General features: G+C 30.3%; 1 protein-coding gene across 1 annotated transcript; it reads left to right on the top strand.

The window, feature by feature from the left end:
* The first annotated feature begins 8,937 nt into the window (after nucleotides 1–8,937).
* On the top strand, nucleotides 8,938–12,083 carry LOC107001822. Its single transcript, XM_015199782.2, has one exon. The coding sequence runs from the start codon at nucleotides 10,558–10,560 to the stop codon at nucleotides 11,788–11,790; it is 1,233 nt and encodes a 410-aa protein (XP_015055268.1). The 5' UTR covers nucleotides 8,938–10,557; the 3' UTR covers nucleotides 11,791–12,083.
* The last annotated feature ends 2,104 nt before the right edge of the window (nucleotides 12,084–14,187 follow it).

Genomic DNA, 14,187 nt, shown 5'->3' with positions numbered 1-14,187 from the left:
ATTGCACTCTGACTGTCACAATAGACGACATACTCCTTCTGATGCAATCCAAGTTCTTGAAGAAATCGTTTCAGCCATACCGTCTCTTTGCCAGCTTCAGTAGCTGCAATATATTCTGCCTCAGTTGTAGAGAGTGCGACACACTTCTGCAACTTTGACTGCCATGATATAGCTCCCCCTGAAAATGTAAACAAATATCCAGTAGTGGATTTTCTATTATCGAGGTCACCTGCCATATCAGCATCAGTATAGCCCTTCAAGATTGGATCAGATCCTTTAAAACACAAGCAATCTCTTGTGGTACCTCTTAGATACCTGAGTATCCACTTAACTGCCTCCCAGTGTTCTTTTCCAGGATTTTCAAGGAATCTGCTAACAACACCAACTGCATGAGCAATATCAGGTCTTGTACACACCATCGCATACATCAAACTCCCCACTGCTGAAGAATAAGGAACTTTAGCCATTCCCTCTTTCTCCTCTTTTGTTGTAGGACACATCTGTTTGCTCAACTTCAGATAACTCGCAAGAGGCGTGCTAACAAGTTTAGCACTCTTCATGTTGAAGCGTTCTAGTACACGTTCAATGTACTTCTCTTGAGATAGCCACAACTTTCTTTTTGTTCGTTCTCGAACAATCTTCATCCCTAGAATTTGTTGTGCTGGGCCCAAGTCTTTCATGTCAAATGACTTGGACAAATCTTTCTTCAACTTTGCAATCAGTTCTTTGTCTTGTCCTACAATTAACATGTCATCCACATATAACAACAAAATAATAAAATTGTTGTCAGAAAAGTATTTTGAAGTATACACATGGATCAGAATAGGTCTTTGTGTACGTTTGACTTTTCATGAAAGAGTCAAACTTTTTGTACCATTGCCTTGGGACCTGTTTCAACCCATAAAGACTCTTATTCAATTTGCGCACCATGTGTTTCTTTCCAGATACTTCAAATTCCTCTGGTTGCTCCATATAAATTTCTTCTTCCAAATCTCCGTGAAGAAATGCAGTTTTCACGTCCAATTGCTCCACTTCAAGATCTAGACTAGCTGCTATGCTCAAAATAGTTCGAATAGAAGTCATTTTGACAACAGGTGAAAAAATTTCATCAAAATCAATACCTTTCTTTTGTTCGAAGCCTTTTACAACCAATCGAGCTTTGTACCTCACCAACTTGCCATTTCCATCTTTCTTGAGTTTAAAGACCCACTTGCACATAAGTGGTCTTTTTCCTTTTGGAAGTTCAACTAGCTGGTATGTGCCATTTTTCTGTAGAGATCCCATCTCTTCGTGCATGACTTTCATCCATTGGCTCTTTTCTGGATGAGACAACACCTCCTTAAGACTTTCTGGCTTACCTTCATCATTGATAAGGACATACTCTGAGGAAGGGTATTTAGTTGATTCTACCCTTTGTCTTTCTGATCTCCTCAGAGGTTGAGATTGTTCTTCTTCTGGGTACTCCTTTTGCTCGGTATTATCACCAAGTTGCTCCCCCTGCTCAACAATCTCATCAGTTTGCTCTTCATACTCAGCAACTTCATCAATCGTACTTTCTGCACTTATGGGATGGTTAGAAGAAGAAGGAATGGTAACAAGATTAGGGACTATACCATTCTTTTTCTTGGCCTTTTCGGATAGATCATCAGCAGTTCCAACTTCACTTTCTCGAAAGATTACATCTCTACTTCTGATGACCTTCTTCTTTACAAGATCCCATAGTCTGTACCCGAATTCTTCATCTCCATCCGATGAATATGCAAGGAACTGATTTATCATCTAGCTTGGTTCGTTGCTCCTTCTGTACATGTGCAAAAGCTTTGCAACCGAACACCTTTAGGTGCGAGTAAGACATCTCTTTGTTGGTCCAAACTCTCTCCGGAATGTCAAAGTCCAACGGAACTGATGGACTACGATTGATAAGATAACACGCTGTCCGAACTGCTTCACCCCAGAATGTCTTGGGTAATTTAGCCATTCTGAGCATGCTTTCCACCTTCTCAACAATGGTGCGATTCATTCTCTCAGCTACACCATTGTGTTGTGGGGTTCCAGGAACTGTCTTTTCATGTCTGATTCCATGGTTTGAACAGTACTCTTCAAATTCTCTTGAAGTGTACTCACCTCCATTGTCGGTTCGGAGACGTTTTGGCTTTCGACCTGTCTCTCTTTCTACAGAGCATGAAACTTTTGAAATACTTGAAACACCTGATCTTTGGTTCTCAAGATATAAACCCACAATTTTCGAGAAGCGTCATCAATAAAGGTAACAAAGTATTTATTACCTCCTATCGATTCTATCTCCATTGGACCACAAACATCAGAATATACCAAATCAAGTATATTCGACTTTCTTTCAGATGATGTCTTAAATGAGACTCTATGTTGTTTACCAAATAAGCAGTAGTTACACGATTTTATCGTTGTACCTTTGGCAAAAGAGATGAGTGACTTTTTGGAAAGGATTTGCAATCATTTCTCGCTCATATGACCCATTCTTTTATGCCATAAATCTGCAGAATTTTCTTCATGAGCCGCATTTAATTCACCTTGGCATATTTCTGCATTTGTCTTGTATAATGTGCCACGAGCAACTCCTTTTGCAATCACTAATGCCCCTCTAGTGAGTCTCCATTTTTTATTTGCAAAGTAGTTCTCATATCCATCTTGGTCCAAAGCAATTCCCGAGATCAAGTTCATCCGCAAATCAGGTACGTGGCGCACATCTTTCAACACTAATGTGCATCCAACATTTGTTTTTAAGCAAATGTCTCCGATCCCCGCAATCTTTGAGTAACTTGTGTTACCCATTTTCACATTGCCATAATCACCAGCTACATATCTGCAAAAAAGATCTCTTACCGGTGTGGCATGATAAGATGCTGTGTGTCGACCACCCATTCCGACTCTATACCTGCCAAGTGCATGCATTGTTCTTCCTCATTTATGAGGAGAACAACATTGTCATTATTTTGCACCATGGCAGCTGTGTTGTCATCATTCTTCTGGCCGCTGCTTTCCCCTTTGCCCCTTTTTAGATTCGGACAATCTCTTTTGAAGTGCCCAAGTTGATCGCAATTGTAGCAATTTCTGGCCTTCGATTTTGATCGGACCTTGTACTTTCCACGAGCTCCGGATCTACCATAGTTACTTGAGCTCCTTTGGTAACTTCTGCCTCTACTTTCCATGATGAGAGCCTGTCCGTGATTTTCAGGCCTTTTTCTCATCTTCTCATTAAGCAAAAGGGCTGATGTGACATCCTTCAACTCAATAGAGTCCTTACCATGTAAAATGGTTGTTGCTAAAGTATCGTAGGAAGATGGCAACGAGTTTAGGAGCACTATGGCTTTATCTTCATCCTCGATCTTTACTCCGAGGTTTGCTAGCTGCGTGATTAGTCCATTAAGTACATTTAAATGAGACAAAAAATTTGTACCTTCACCCATATGTAGCGCATATAACTGCTTCTTTAGGTACAATTTATTTGTCAGCGTTTTGGACATGTATAGATTTTCTAATTTTGTCCAAATGCCACATGCACTCTCTTCATCAATGATGTTATTAACTACATCATCTATTAAGTGCAATCTGATTGCACTAGCAGCCTTTTCATCCATTTCTTCCCAATCCTCAAGTTTCATGGATTCGAGCTTTTTGGATTTACCGCCTAGTGCCTTGTGCAAACCCTGTTGAATGAGCAAGTCTTTCATCCTTCTCTGCCACGTTGAGAAACCGCTATCACCGTTGAATTTTGCTACCTCGTACTTTACTCCAGACATTTTTTTTATTTAGTATAGTACAATAAGTTGCAAAAAATATTTCTGTAAATGAGCAGAACCTGTGCTCTGATACCAATTGTTGGGAATAAATTCGTCACAGAAATAATATTTGCGGTAATAAAGGCAATAAATACGGAACACAACAATACGGTTAATCAACGAGAATAAAAGAGAAATAATGACACCAAGATTTTACGTGGAAACCCTCCTAAATAAGGGAAAAACCACGACCCGAGAGGAGCAACGAATATCACTATAGTAAGGATTTTACACTTGCATGTCTGAGTAAAACTCCAAAGACCACTACACATTCAAAAGAAATAACACTCTTTTGATTTTTCCACCTCACTACAATATCGCTCACACTCTCTATTTTTCCTCAAAGATTATTTTCCTCTGTGATGCCTCACTCTTCTTTCTCTCCTTTGTAATTCTTTTTGGTGCCTTTTGAAATGAGCAAGAGCTATCTATTTATAAAAAAATCTACTCCTAATGATGTCATCAGTGACATCACAAGAAACACAAGATTTCAACCTTTTCACCTATGTAGAAATCTTGCTAAGATTTTAGTTGAAAAAAAAAATGGTGAGCTTTGAATTTTGTTGCAGCATTTGTAAACTTTAACAATAAGCAACAAACAAAATTCAACCATTTCTACATTTTAACTTTCCTTGTGTTTATCTACAATGGGTATGGACTCCACAAGGTAAAGGGTGAGTATAAGAAAGAGGATTTGCCAGTATAGAAAAAAAAATGAGAAAGATGGTGAATTTAAAGAAGTTAAAAGTGGAAGAAAGAACAATTACTTTTTTAGGGAAAAAAGCGCTGGGCTGATTTAATGCCATTTATAAAAAAGTAATTGTGATGCGTGGATTGTGAAATGAACGATTAAAAAATGGATAATTTATGAGCGTAACGTGGATGAGGTTTTTATTCATTAAATGCTAGTCAGATTAATATTCTGTTACTATTATATGAGAATGGATGATAATTAAAATGTCAAAAAAAATGAGAAAAAAAGAAAAACACAAATATTGATCAAAGAAGTGTGCCACATCAACATATTAAGTTTCTGCTTTTCATATATATATATATATATATTTCAATAATTTTTTAAAATCAAATATAAAAGGTTTCTTTGTTGAACGGAGGGATCAATTTGAAATTTTGAATTTCTTCTTAGGATTTTCCTATGATGATTGACAGTAAGACGAAATGTAAGCGTAACTATTGGGATTTAATTAATTTTCAAATTTTATTCCCTTTTAGTGCAACAAAAAGATTTTGTTTGTATTGAAATTAATGTATCCGATTGGTGACTTATGTATTCAAAAGGTACAAATAAGGAAATTATAATTAAAAAAAGTAGGAATAAGATATAATTTACTCTTTACACAATGAGATTTATGTAAGTTATACATATATAAATTAGTAGAAGAGGCTAGAAGCATGCATGTCTTCATCGACATATGTGCTTCTTAAAATTATAATTGTATTAAAAGACAATTTTGTAATTTAAGTATAAATTATTTAAAATAAATTTCCAGCAAAAATATTTCTTAATTAGAGATATTATAAATCATGATAATTAAAAATTCAAATTATTTTTGAAAAAACATATACAAAAATGTACAATCAAATAATTTAATTGACTGTTCAGATTTCATTTTCACCACATAAATTGAATAGAGGTAAAGACATTTTCAATAATTTATATATTTGCAAATTGCATTAAAATACTATAAATTATGATAATTAACAACTTAAAATAAAAAAAAGTTATGATCTTTAGGAAATAATCTATACTTAATGTTAGAAAGAGAAACAGCAAAATTAGAAGATAGTTTAACAGCTATGGTAAGAATAACAAAAGAAAATGAAGAAATAGACAGATCAAAAGAAATAGAAAAAATAAAAATACAAGCAAAACAAGAAGTACAATACGTAGAAGAAATAAAAAATACAAGAATAGAAGAACTAGAAAAAGAATTAGCAAAATTAAGATTATTATATGAAGAAAAACAAAAAGCAAAACAAATAGAAAAAGAAAAAGAACTAGAAAAAGAATTAAAAAATAAAATAAACGAAGTACGACAAAAATTAGATGAAGATCTTGAAATAAATGAAATAAATGAAAATGAAAATGACCAAAAATCGGAAATAAGTGATATAAGTGAAACATATACAGAAATCTTGGAACAGACAAGAAAAACAAAAAGCAAAACAAATAGAAAAAGAAAAAGAACTAGAAAAAGAATTAAAAAATAAAATAAACGAAGTACGACAAAAATTAGATGAAGATCTTGAATTAAATGAAATAGATGAAAATGAAAATGACCAAAAATCGGAAATAAGTGATATAAGTGAAACATATACAGAAATCTTGGAACAGACAAACAAACTAAAGAAATTAGAAATAAATACAGGAGATACAAATAGACCTAGTACATCAGGAGTTAAACCAGAAAATAGTCCAAGAAATAGTCCAAGAAATAGTCCCAGAACTAGTCCTAGAAGGGCACAACCAACTTATTATACAGAAAGTTATCAACAGTCAGATAGAGCTAATACGATATGGAACAGTAGATTAAATAAAAATTGGATACCAAAACCAGCAAATGAACAATATAATTTCTTAGACCTAGATTGTGTAACAGATATAAATAAAGTAATGTTACTATGGACAGGAAATATATCTAAACAACTGATAGATAACAAAATAAGTACAACAGAAACACCAAGATATATAGAAAGAACATTTGTAGGAACAGTTAAATTATGGATAGAAAATCTACCCCCAGAAAGTTTAGAAGTACTTAGAAATAATACAAAATTAGATGGAACTTCTTTAGCAACAAATATAGAAATATTAGATAAATACGAATTGACGATAAGAAGTGAATTCGGAGGTATGACCACAGATGTAAAAGAACAAAATAAAGAAAAAATAATAAACAGGCAACTTATGACAAAATTAGCTATATGTAAAATGTGTTTTATAGAAGAATACACTTGCGCATTTAAAGAATATTACTACAAAGCAAAATATAATCTTAATGAAGCAAAAGAAGTAAGACACCAATATTTTACAAAATTACCAGAACCATTTAGTACAAAAGTAATTAAAGATTGGGAGAATGAAGGGCTTACAGATACTTTAGGATCTAGAATAAAATTCTTATCTCAATGGTTTACACAATTATGTGAAAGCCAAAAAGAAAAATTAAAAATGGAAAAAGTATTAAATAAAAACTTATCGTGTTGCAAAAATAAAATGGCACCACAATTTGGATGCACATATAAAAAACAGAAAAGTAAAAGATATAAAAATTACACAAAAAATAAAACTAAGTATAAATATAAACAACCAAGAAGAAGATATTATATAAAAAATTATAAAACAAAAAGACCATATAGACCAAAGAGGAAAATATCCCAATGTACTTGTTACAATTGTGGAAAAATAGGACACATAGCTAAAAATTGTAAATTACCAAAAAACCTAAAAAGAAAACAAATTGCAGAATTAATTATAGACGAAGAAAAATATATGCAAATAGAATACATAGACTATGAATTAAGTGAAAATGATAGTATATACGAAGTATCAGATATAGAAACTGAAAATGAAGAAGAAAATACTAATACAGATAATGATGAAATAAATGAAGAATAATGTCAGAAAGTGAAATAAAAATAATAACTGAAGAAAATTATGAAAATGAAGAAATATCACATCAAAAAATCATATTTGATAACACAATTTTTGAACAAATAAAAGGAAAAGAATTAGATTTAAGCGTTGAAAAGATACTTGAAACATCCTTATTAAAAAATTTGTTTAAAAGACGAAAAGAAGAATATTATGTAGTTAGTCAGAAAGAACATGCCATAGATTGTAAATATACAAGTGGAAAAGCATATATACCTATAATAAACAAACGAATAATAAATAAAGAAATACAAAATATAAAAAATAAAGCAGATATAAAATATGTACATTTAGGAGGAACAGAAATACTGATAAAAGCTTGTTTCAGAGAAGGAATAGATACACCCATTGAAATATATCTAGCAGATGACAGAATAATACATCCTATAGAAAAAAGCGTAATCAGTGCAGTTAGAGGAAATTTAATATACCAAAAATTTAAATTCATAATAAGTGCTAATTACACAGTAGCATTAACAGATACAAACATAGATAAATCATTAGTACTATATTGGAAATTATCAGGAATAAAGTTAGCACCAGGAAGTAAAATATTTACAGCAAGATGTAAAAATCTATATATATTAACCACAAAACATAAAATAACGGCAAGAAATAAAATTGATAAAATAAAAATAGAAAATCCTTTCGAAAAAATAATTACTGTAATAGACAATAATGACTACAGCTATAAAGAAATTGACATGGAAGAAGATTTAGAAATAGTAAAAGAAAGATTAAGTACTTCAAGCGTACCAAATACACTAACAAGAGCTACCTCATCAAGAATGAGTACATCTAAAAGAAAATATGAAATGCCTCAAGAATTATTAGAAGAAATAACACCTAACCACTATTTTATAACAGGAATAATGGATCAAAGAAAATATAAAATCTTAATAAATACAGGACAAGAAGAAAATCATATAACAAGAGAACTAGTATTAGAAGAAGAAATTATAAAAACAGGACACACATACCCTGGATTACCCAGTGAAATAATAAACACAAACGAAGAAACAACAGAAAAAGAAATAATTATAGGAGGAATTCCATTAAAATTACAATTTAAAATATACGAAGGAAATTATAATATCACGTTAGGAATAAAATGGTTAGAAAAAGTTAAGCCATACAAAATAGAAAATGAACAATTAACAATAACTTGTCAAAATAAGAAAATAATCATAAAAAGAACAAAATGAATAATGAAAATATTTATTCTTGCGAAAATTATTGTAGAAGGATATTACAACAGATATTATACACCTATGATAGATACAGGAGCAGAAGCAAACATATGTAAATATAATTGTCTACCAGAAGATAAATGGGAAAAACTAAAAACACCTATGGTAGTAACAGGATTTAATAATGAAGGAAGTATGATAAAATACAAAGCAAAAAATATAAAGATACAAATATGGGATAAAATACTAATAATAGAAGAAATCTATAATTTTGAGTTCACAACAAAAGATATGTTACTAGGAATGCCATTTTTAGATAAATTTTACCCACATATAATAACAAAAACACACTGGTGGCTTACTACACCATGTGGCAATAAAATAGGAGCAAAAAGGGTAAAAAATAAACAACGAAAAGCTATGGAATGGATAAAAGGTAGTGAAAAAATAAACCAAGAAATGAAAAATATAGATAAAGAACAAGAAACGCAATTGGAAATAATCATATTTACAATAGACAGAGTTCAAATAATTAATGAACAACTAAAACAACTATACAATGAAGACCCATTACAAGGATGGGAAAAACATAAAACAAAGGTAAAAATTGAGCTAATAGACGAAAATAGCATAATAACACAGAAACCGTTAAAATATAATTTCGATGATTTACAAGAATTTAAAATACATATAAATGAATTACTGGAAAAGAATTATATACAGGAAAGTAACAGTAAGCACACAAGCCCAGCATTTATAGTTATAAAACACAGTGAACAAAAAAGAGGTAAAAGTAGAATGGTTATAGATTACAGAAATCTAAACGCCAAAACTAAAACATACAACTACCCAATACCAAATAAAATACTTAAAATAAGACAGATACAAGGATATAACTATTTTAGTAAATTTGACTGTAAATCAGGATTTTACCATCTAAAACTAGAAGAAGAATCTAAACAATTAACAGCATTTACAGTACCACAAGGATTTTATGAATGGAATGTATTACCATTTGGATATAAAAATGCACCAGGTAGATATCAACATTTTATGGATAACTGTTTTAACCAGCTAGAAAATTGTGTTATATATATAGATGATATATTATTATATTCTAAAACACAAGATGAACATATAAGATTATTAGAAAAATTTATACATATAATCAAACACTCAGGTATAAGTTTAAGTAAAAGTAAAGCAGAAATTATGAAACCACAGATAGAATTTCTAGGAATACAAATAGATAAAAATGGAATAAAAATGCAAACTCACATAGTACAAAAAATAATTACTATAGATGAAAATATAGATACAAAAAAGAAATTACAATCATTCTTAGGATTAGTAAATCAAGTAAGGGAATATATACCAAAATTAGCAGAACATTTAAAACCATTATACAAAAAACTCAAAAAAGATATTGAATATCATTTTGACAACAAAGATAAAGAACACATAAAAAATATTAAAAAATTATGCAAAAAATTACCAAAATTATATTTTCCTGATGAAAGTAGAACATTCACATATATAATTGAAACAGATTCAAGCGATCACAGTTATGGAGGAGTACTAAAATATAAATATGACAAAGAAAAGATAGAACACCATTGCAGGTATTGCTCAGGATCATATACTGAGGCACAAACAAAATGGGAAATAAACAGAAAGGAATTATTTGCATTATATAAATGTTTATTAGCATTTGAACCATATATAGTTTACAATAAATTTATTGTAAGAACAGATAACACACAGGTAAAATGGTGGATAACAAAAAAGTTAGATGATTCAGTTACAACAAAAGAAATAAGGAGATTAGTATTGAATATATTAAATTTTACATTTACAATTGAAATTATAAAAACTAATGAAAATCTTGTTGCAGATTACCTATCAAGAAAAAGGAACACAAACTGAACCAGATACGACAGAAGAAATACTCAAAGCTATTAAAACACTTTCTACGAAGGTGGACAGTATGGGAAAAGAGTTACAAAATCTAAAAGCTAATAGTCAGCAGCATGACTATAAATATGCGGAGCTACGCCAACATGTAGAGTTACGTCGATCGGAAGACGCTAAAATTCCAGAGCTACAAGGAGATGTTGGGAAACTCCTTAAAACCCATAACATTAACATTGCTAATGTTGCAGGTACAAGTACAGCAGCTATGGAAAAAACTACATCAAAAAATACAAACTTAAACAACTTATTTACAAAACCATTTATTCCAAAGGCACAGATAGTAGATGCCCCAGCACCACAAACATCTACATATGCAGCAAGCCTACACAAAGAAAAGAAAATATATAACCATATATCCCAAACCTACATTGAAAACCTATACAAAATCCAAAACTTTTTAAACCTAAACCCAAGATCCATACAAACAAAAAATTCCGAAGAAGACTATATAACCCAGAAACTACAAGGATATAACAAACTTATTGCACAACCTAAGACCAACCCCAACCTAGTAAAAACATGTTATAACTACGGACTATTAAATACAGTATACACATATACCGGAGAAGAAATAGCCGGAATACCAGAACTACATAGAGCATTTTTAACATATAAAAGAATTACCAAAGGAAATTTATTCTATATAAAATGTTATACAGCACCAGCAGAGATACTATACGAAGAAATAAAATCACCAATACAGGTGGTAAAGATAGGATTAACCAGAGATATGATTATTCCAGAAGAGATAGAAAAACAAAATGAGATACCAAAAGTAGAAATACCTAACTTTTATGCAAATAAAAGAATAATTGGTATAGCTACAATTATACAAGAGCTAGCAAACAATTATTTAAATGGCAATGCCATTTGGAGCTATTATGCAAGAGATCAGGTGATGATTTATGCAAACTCCAAAGAATTAAGAAAATCAGATATGGATGAAGTTCAGAAATGGATTTTATCCTTATTAAAACCAGAAGCTACTCCAACAACTAGGTCACTAAAACAAGGATTTATCTCCGAAGAACTAATGACAAGATATTGCAAGCTAATTGGTCACAAATATCCAGACCATATATGTTCCAAGTGCAACCAAGGAGATGACATAATCCCAGACGTACAACTGGAGTAAGCTGAGAAGAAGAAGATAAGGAAAAATAGACATATTTGTACAAAATTAGTCATAGTCATTGTCGGCCATTTGGCCAAAGTTTATTTTGTTTTCTTGTAAAAAAGTCGTAAAGTAAATAGTGTCAGTAGGTCCTAATCATAAATAGTAAGAGTCAAGTTACTGTGTAAATAGTAAAGGTCAAGTAACTGAGTAAATAGTAAAGGCCAATCGTCCTTTAGCAAAGACGAAAGATCATTATGTATGTGTATATAAGAGGCATTTGCCTTCATAAATAAATCATCAGTCTTCCACTACTCTCTTCTCTCTACAATTATTCCTCTTTAACGCTTCCACCCAAAATTGGTATATTACTAATAGAAAATCTATTCGATTATTTGAGAACTAGAGAAGTTGAACATCTAGAATATATTACAAACAATGCTAATGAAATACAACGATTAGATCTACTTAAAAGAGAATATTACAGAAAGACATTTTATAAAGGATAATATAATACCAAGCAAAGAAACTAAAATAACAACAAACAATATAGGTAAAAAAATAAGAAAGGCATGGAATAAATTAAGACCCTTATATATAGAATATGAACTATCACAACTAGTCAAAACAAATAATGATGAAAAAGATCAATTGATAAATATAATTTCGAAAACAGAATACAAATATGTTCGCTATTTGAAAAAACAGTATGAACAAAGAAATTTATAAACAACAATTAATAGAAAAAATAACGGAAAAAATAACTGAAAAAGAACAAGAATTACAACATAGAAAAAGAAGATTAGAAGAGAACATATTAACAGATGTATGTAATAAATCGATACTAGCACAAAGAAAAGATATATCTATGTTAAAATTAGAATTAGATTGTCTTGAATATGAGTTACAACATAATATAATACATAAATTATAATGAATAAAGAAGAATTTGCAGTAGACGAAAAAACATCTATGTCGTATAAATTGGAATATCGAGAGTAATACGTATTGTGTCTGCGACATATAAAAATATTATATGCTAAGAAGAATTTGATTGATCCTTCAATTTCTATCTGTTGTCACATAAATTGAAACAAGAAAATAATTACATTCATATAATGAAAAATACATTTCCTTCAATATATATTTACAAATTATGTTAAAAATAATATAAAATTATTATAATAATTAAAATTAAATCTTAAAAATTAAAAAAATAACAATCAAAGAAATTTTTTGACTAACTCTAATTTATTTTGGCCTATATCATATAAATTAAAATAAAAAGTATGTATATAATAAACGTGTACCAACTTATGTATCTAGTCTTCTAGTTTTAGATGGAAAATATATGTGATTTTATTTAGTTGGGACTTGGGAGAATCATAATAAGAAGAGAATTTGGAGAAGAATTGAGTTTTTGACTTTGAGTTGACTGACATTGGTTGGTGATCTAAATTTGACTCATTAAGCAAGTGTTTGATTTTGACAAACCACCCATATATATTTCTAGTTTAAAAAATGTTGACCATAGGTCTCCTCATGAGTTATGAATTTATTATATTTTTAAACATATAAATTTATATTTGTTGTATTATAGTTTTAATAATTTTTATACATATTTTATATTTTGCAATTAAAATATATAAGCCCAATGCCTTTTCCATGAAACAGGTACCCCTTCTTTATCCAATCGAGCTCCATTTCAGATTCCTTTTAAATAGTATTATATTTTTACACACAACAATAGGTGCCTACCCATAATAATATATAAAAAAAGGAGAAATTTGAATTGTGTTCTCAATAGGTGTAAAATGAAATTACAACTACTAGTACTACGTTAAATAATATTTAATTAAAATAAAGTGACATGTTTTAAGTGGAGTAATTAGTTTATATTTTAAAATGGTCAAAATTTTGAGTCAGACGTGTAAAAGAACATCTTATTAAATATTTTGATGCTCAATTATAATAGATTAAGTAATTAACTCATTTACATTGAAAAATTTAAAATTTTGAACTGAGTGTAATGATAATACTTTATTGTATATTCAAACGCTCAATTAAAACATGTCACAATTAGAACATAAATATATGAGGCGAGATATTTTAACTATTATTTACTTGAATTAAAAAATTGAAATTTTGAGCCAGATGTATAATAAGATCGAACACTCATAAATTTAGATGGTAAACTAAAATATGTCGTAGTTCAAATATATATAAAAAAAGGGCAACTTACCGAAATCTACTAATTTAGAAGCTAATTGCATATATACACACTAGTTTATGATATTACCAATCTTACCATATTATATTATGGTGCGTCTAAATACATGTATCTATGAATATATGAGGTCAAAATTATGTGTAGTTTGTTCTAGATAAAATGTATTCAAGTGCATTTGCATGTATGTG

Source organism: Solanum pennellii, chromosome 10, assembly GCF_001406875.1.
Source record: "Solanum pennellii chromosome 10, SPENNV200".
Classification (NCBI taxonomy): Eukaryota; Viridiplantae; Streptophyta; class Magnoliopsida; order Solanales; family Solanaceae; genus Solanum; species Solanum pennellii.
Note: the sequence above shows the minus strand (reverse complement) of the source record. Positions and strands in the feature narration are given on the sequence as shown.

Coding starts and splice junctions, on each gene's coding strand:
- LOC107001822 (XM_015199782.2), top strand. CDS start 10,558: ATGAAAATCTTGTTGCAGATTACCTATCAAGAAAAAGGAACACAAACT.